The sequence below is a fragment of the Condylura cristata genome, unplaced genomic scaffold (genome assembly GCF_000260355.1).
Source record: "Condylura cristata isolate star-nosed mole 26May11 unplaced genomic scaffold, ConCri1.0 scaffold00006, whole genome shotgun sequence".
Taxonomy (NCBI): domain Eukaryota; kingdom Metazoa; phylum Chordata; class Mammalia; order Eulipotyphla; family Talpidae; genus Condylura; species Condylura cristata.
Window position 1 is genome coordinate 9722961 of NW_004567107.1, and position 6074 is coordinate 9729034.

A 6074-nucleotide genomic window follows, 5' to 3' on the forward strand; every position below is an offset into this window, starting at 1 on the left:
AAAAAAAAAAGAACAATTTGTAGAAAGTTTACAGAGTGCTCTCACATAGTCTTTTTTTTTTTTTTCCTTAAGATTTATTTATTTATGCACACAAGAACTGGGATACAGGCCAGAGAAGCAGGGATGAGAGGAATTACCAGAGACAGAGTGGGGAGCAGAACAGGCAGATCTGAAATACACTGCTGAGGGGAGCAGCGGGCAGGTCAGGAGAGGTCTGCCATGCATGTGGATCAGCTCCCTGGCCAGGAATCGAACAGGAATCGAACTCGTGTTGCAGTGGCTGCAGATAGCTTCATATTGTTGTGTGTGCTTTAACCCATTGTGCCACCAGGGAGGGCCCACTCTCACATAGTCTTATTGCATCTTCTAACCATGTGGTATATATTATTATCCTTACTTCAGGGTCTGAAGTTTAGGGAAGTGAGCAGTTTACACTAGATTATGCAGCTTGCACACTCGAAATCAGAACTGGAACCTATGTTTCTGGAGTGCATGTGATCTTTCCAGTTTTTTTCACTTTGTATCTGATTTCAGCAAACACAGACCACATTGTTTTAGGATAAGATGTGACCTGTCATCATTCCTAATTTTCTTTTTATCTGTAGATTTGGCCAATTGGGAGAGAAATCAACTGCAAGTGTTTAAAGACATTGTCTGTTTCTGAGGACAGAAGTATCTGCCTGCAGCCAAGACTTCATTTTGATGGCAAATACATCGTCTGTAGTTCAGCACTGGGTCTCTATCAGTGGGACTTTGCCAGTTATGATATTCTCAGGTAATGTTTCCTCAGACCTTTACCTTTTAAGTCTGTTGTGAAGGCAAGACTAAATATTTAGACAACTTGCTTTTGGGAAATGTTTCCTACATCACTTAACCTATTATGCATATTTGGCCACTTGGGAGATATCAGCAGTCATTTCTAGAAATGACTAATTATGCTCTGAAAAGCTTAATAGGATTACATATTGTGAAAACCTCACATTGGAGAAATGTTTTAGAAACAGTAAATTAGAGTTATATACTAGAACCTAGAAACCAGAAGACCTAGGTTCTGACCTCTCATCTTACTCGAGTAGTCACTGCCCCTTTCAGGATTTAACATGTGTTTGTGGAAAGTGATGGACTTGGAGATCTTTGATATTTTTGTATCTGATATTTTATGTTCTAATGCTCAATTGAAATTATTCATTGAGGGTTCAGTAGTCTTGTTGACTAGTAAAAACACAGGTACTCAGAGAAAAATGCAGCTTTGCAGGGCTTCTCTCAAAGAAATAAGAGGTGTGTGGATCAATAGTTTTATGACTCACATATATACTATCAGCCCCTTTTGGAGATTGGCATTGTCAGGTAGCATAGTGGAAGGGAAGCCACTGCCTTGGAGTGATTAAAATAACTTACTTTGGTGAGTAACCTCGGTTTGAGAGCTGTCGCCATCTCTTTCTGAGCTCTGTGACTTTATGTAAGTTTCTTAACTTCTCTGTGTCTCCTGTAAAATGAAGATTAAATAAAATGCCTGTAATGAGGACCTAGCATAGGACCTGCTCCCCCCACCCCCTTTCTTTCTTGAGAAATATCTAGTAACAGTCACAGTATTAGTATTCCACCCCTGTTCGGGAAATGTTAGTTGAGGAGGTAACAGAAAATTGAACATTGTCTTCACTGTTTCTATGCGTGCTGGAGGTCAGCTTTATGGGAAGCTGATCAGACTAACATGACTTCAGTGGGCCCTCTCTCTGTGGTCATTAAGTTATAATCCTATTTATATCTTCCTGGAGTCAGACCCGTATTTAATAACCAGTTAGATTTCTGAGCTATCATTTCTAGGAAATGGTTTTCACAGATTTTACAGCACATGCACTCAGAACTTGAACCCATTCCTCTGGAGTGTAAAGCCTGTCATCTCTCCAGTTTTCTTCACTTTGTTATCTTATCAGCAAACATAAGCCACATTGTTTCAGGACAAGAGATGACCTGTCTTTATTCCTAATTTTCTCTTGTAGATTTGGCCACTTGGGAGAGATCATACAGTCATTTCTAGAAATGACTGATAATTATGCTCTGAAAAAGACTTAATAGATCCTAGAAAACATCAGTTCAAGGTCTTCATTTTATAGATTGGGAAAGTGAAGTGAAGAGAGTTGAGGGGTCTTGGCTCAACATCTCACAGCTCACCTAAGTCCAGACTCCCTCTGACCCTCCCTCGCTTCCTCTCTCCCTGTCTCCTCTCTTCTCTCCTTCCCTCCATGAGTGGATTACCCATGGGGTGTATGCTTAAGGTAACAGCATGTCAATGAGAAGGAACTTACGAAAAAACTCTGGAGTCCCAAATGAAAGTTTGTAGGTTTTGGTGTTTAGATATTTAATGTTAAGGCAATAAACCAACAAGATTACTTGCTACTAGGAAGTGCTGGGTTCAGACTTTTCTTTGACCAAGAGCTATTTGATCTCTTGCTTTTCCCTTCCAAACACAAATAAACCAGCCTCTTTTGAAACTGTAGTACATATCCTGTGATCTCAGTTGCTAGGACCGGTTAGGGCCACGGAAGCTTTGAAGCTAATTGAAAATAAGCAAAGCACAAATGACAGCATGTTGCTCATAAAATCTAAAATATTCTGTGATCTCCTGAGCTACATGATGTCAATATAGCAGACAGGGGTATTTGAGGTCAGGGCCCAGGCTACACAGCAGGGCAGGGCTGACTGATTACAGTTCTAAAGTAATCGAAGTTTAAAGGGGTCTGTGAGTCTGTCAAACCTGAGTTCTGTTCTGCAATATATTCTGTCTTTGGAATTAGCATATCTTCACCAGGCTTAGGCTCTTTAGCCATCCAGTTTTCTTAGTTTTTGGTTATTTCCTGCTCTGCATTATAATAGAAAGACTTACTAGCCATCTTGCTAGCTTCCCAGTTTCCTTTGAGTCTCTCTTGTAGGAATTTTTATTTGCCTGTGTTTACTACAGTACTATTTTATTTATTAGCATATATTTTTGAGCCCCTCCCTGGATGTTAGGCATCATGCTGTACCCTGGTATGTACTGACCAGCCAGAGGGAAGACTGATAATAAAGGACTGGCTAGGTAGATGTTTTTTAATGGTTGAAAGAAGAGCAACATAGTTTGGGGTACTTTGAGACCCCAACTAGCTTGAGGATTAAGGAAAAGTGTCAGAAATTTGTACTGAGCCTAAAGGGTGAGTCTATGCAGGGGTGGGTGTACAGTGCGGAGCATTGTAGACTAAGACTGAGGCCCTGAGACTGATGGAGCAGAGAGAAGACCACATGGCTGGAGATCTGAATACATTCGAGAGTGATCGAAGGGCTTACAAGTGGTGACAGACTCAGATTTTAAGGTGAGGCTAGCTGATTTTACAGAGTAGATGCAAGGATACCAGTTAAAAACTGTTCACAGTGGTGCAGGCAAAGAATGGTGTCTTTGGTCAGAGTTGTGGCAGAGTAGTAAGTAGGAGGAGAATTTAGAAAGGGAAATCCATCGATCAGGGTGGCTGAATGAATGGCCTGAGAAAGGATAGTAGGGTGATGTCGTGTTACCTGGCTTGAGCTGCTGGTTGCCTAGAGCAACAGGTCTACCTAAGTTGCGCTTTGCACAGGGTGAGTGCTCGGAGCAATTCTTTTTTCTGAACCCCTCCCTTTTCAATGTCAGACTGAAACTTGCTCCCATGTAGCTCTTTCCTTTGACCCCAGTTTTCTCTAGAGTTGGTAAAGTGTGCCTCTCCCACAACTTTGATGATCATATGTGGTTTCCGCATCCCTGTCAACTCTTTCTCTCCCCATCAGCTGGTACTTTGCTGTTCTTTGCTCACTTTAGTTAGCAGGCCTGTGGACACACACTGGTTGGTAGGTTTTGCCTTGTTAACACTAAGACCTAACTCTCCTCCCACAGGAGCCCAGCCATTTTGTCACAGAGCAGAATTTGTGTAGCCCTGGTCTCTTAGCTTTTTTCCTAGAACCTTCAAACTGTCACATTGCCTCGCTAGGTATGCAGCTAAGTCTTCCTTTATATACCATTGTGATGTTCTGGGAACTGCCTGCCTGAGAAGTTTAAGGTTGCCCTTCCAGTTCCCCCAGTCTTTGCTGGCAACATCTTACAAATCTGTTACTAATAAGTGTTTCTGAGTTATTTGTGAGATTTTCATTACCTTTAGCCCCTACTGTTTTCAGACATGAACTTGTATGTATGTTGCGTGCTAAATACAGTAGTAGCACTTGCGCCTCCTGGTTTTCAGTCTTTGCTCTAGACACTAGGAGGTTCCACCCAGGACAGTATTCTAGGAGTCAGTGATACATCTTTTTTATCTGGTGGTAAGAGTTCAGTTTTGCATCTGGTCTAACAGGTAACTGAGTAGCTGTGAATCCTTAGTCAAGGTATTTACCCTGGTTGGACTTCAGTTCTCACATGTTAGAAGTGAGACTGTTCTGGAAGAGGTTCCAGCCTGGGCGGACATTCCTGCATTTGTAAATGCCCACCTAACGTTGCCTTTGTCCTTAGATGTCTGTGATGACCCATTACAAAGGACCCTTCTCTCCCACCACATATTTTGGTAGACTGAACTTTTTGTTTTATTTCCCCTTTCATCACTGTCTATCATTTAACGCTCTAAATTTGCTTGAACATTTTATTGGTTTTCTTTTTTGCTTACTTTAATTGCTCTTTTATTCAAGTAACAATACACTATAATATTATGTAAGTTTCCATTTGTATTTTGTTTTAAATGTTTCCAGAAAAGATTACAGTAGCTGAAACAGAAGCAAAGTTAGTTATCTCCTGGTTCATACTTCCTAACTCTCACCTTGTAGGGTCATCAAGACTCCTGAGATAGCAAACTTGGCCTTGCTTGGCTTTGGAGATGTCTTTGCCCTGCTGTTTGACAACCGCTACCTGTACATCATGGACTTGCGGACAGAGAGCCTGATTAGCCGCTGGCCTCTTCCAGAGTACAGGAAATCAAAGCGAGGCTCAAGCTTTTTGGCAGGCGAAGCATCCTGGCTGAATGGACTGGATGGGCACAATGACACGGGCTTGGTCTTCGCCACCAGCATGCCTGACCACAGTATTCACCTGGTGTTGTGGAAGGAGCACGGCTGACGCCCTGAGCACTGCCACTGCCTGACTTTGGGCGCCGGGGCTGCAGGTTTTGAGTGCCACTTTCGTGGCAGCCGACTGCATGAACCAAAGTTCTCACCGAATGGTATCACCACGCAGTGCACAATCATTTATCTATGTGGGCCAGGGGCCAGGGCTGGGGCGGGGGAGGGCTTCTTTTATTGACAAACAACGCAGCATGCTAATGGGGTTCACCATTGACTTCATTTGTACTTAGTTATTTGGTCAGTATAAGAGGATGCATTTGGATTTCATCTGGGATGTTGGTTTTAAGTAAAGAAAGTTAAATGGTTCATTAATTTGCTAATTGGTTGCCTATAAAAACACATGCAGTCTATTATTAAAGCTTTTTACCATTGCCTTTTTTTTTTTTAAAGTGAAAGCAAAGGTGCTATGCAACCTTCCAGCAACTTCTCTCACGTGAGGTTTAGCTTTTAGAACAATCAGTGTTACAGAGAACCCCGAATCCTGTGACATTCATAAACTCTCCAGCAAATACCAGTTCTAAAGAAAGTCTTCCAGTGCAAATCCACCTCTATACAGAGATTGTTGGGAACACACTCTCCATCTAGGGACCCCACCCCCAAGTCAGCTTGGCCATGTATGAGATGTGCAAGAGCTCTGGTTTTCCGTTCCATGCAGAGCAAGCTGGTCCCTCAGCCACAGTGACCGCACAGCAACATGAACCTTGGCTCTGTGACCTCAGAGGCCCATTACGCTGTCCATGGAGCCAGGTGTTGTAGGTTCCCAAGGCTCTGGCCCTGCGTCAGCCGGGGTGTGCAAAAATGATCCTTCAGTTTTGTCTGATTCCTGATCTATTGTTTCTTATGGGTTGAAGCTAATATGTAAATGAAATGACTACTACAAAGTTGTCTTCGTTAAGGACATCAGATATTGGACAGATATGGGTGACAGAGAAGGTAAAAAATACACCTCCACGTCGAAAGTGTGATTA

General features: G+C 42.5%; 1 protein-coding gene across 5 annotated transcripts in view; it reads left to right on the forward strand.

The window, feature by feature from the left end:
• The window catches only part of FBXW2 (F-box and WD repeat domain containing 2), a 20702-nt gene extending 15223 nt beyond the window's left edge, over positions 1-5479 (forward strand). For all 5 annotated transcript variants that reach the window (XM_012721414.1, XM_012721416.1, XM_004677390.2 and 2 more), the window contains 2 exons: positions 606-775; positions 4813-5479. In XM_012721414.1, coding sequence (XP_012576868.1) covers positions 606-775; positions 4813-5101 — 459 coding nt within the window. In that variant the 3' untranslated portion in view covers positions 5102-5479. The remainder of the gene's footprint in view (positions 1-605; positions 776-4812) is intronic.
• Positions 5480-6074: the final 595 nt, after the last annotated feature.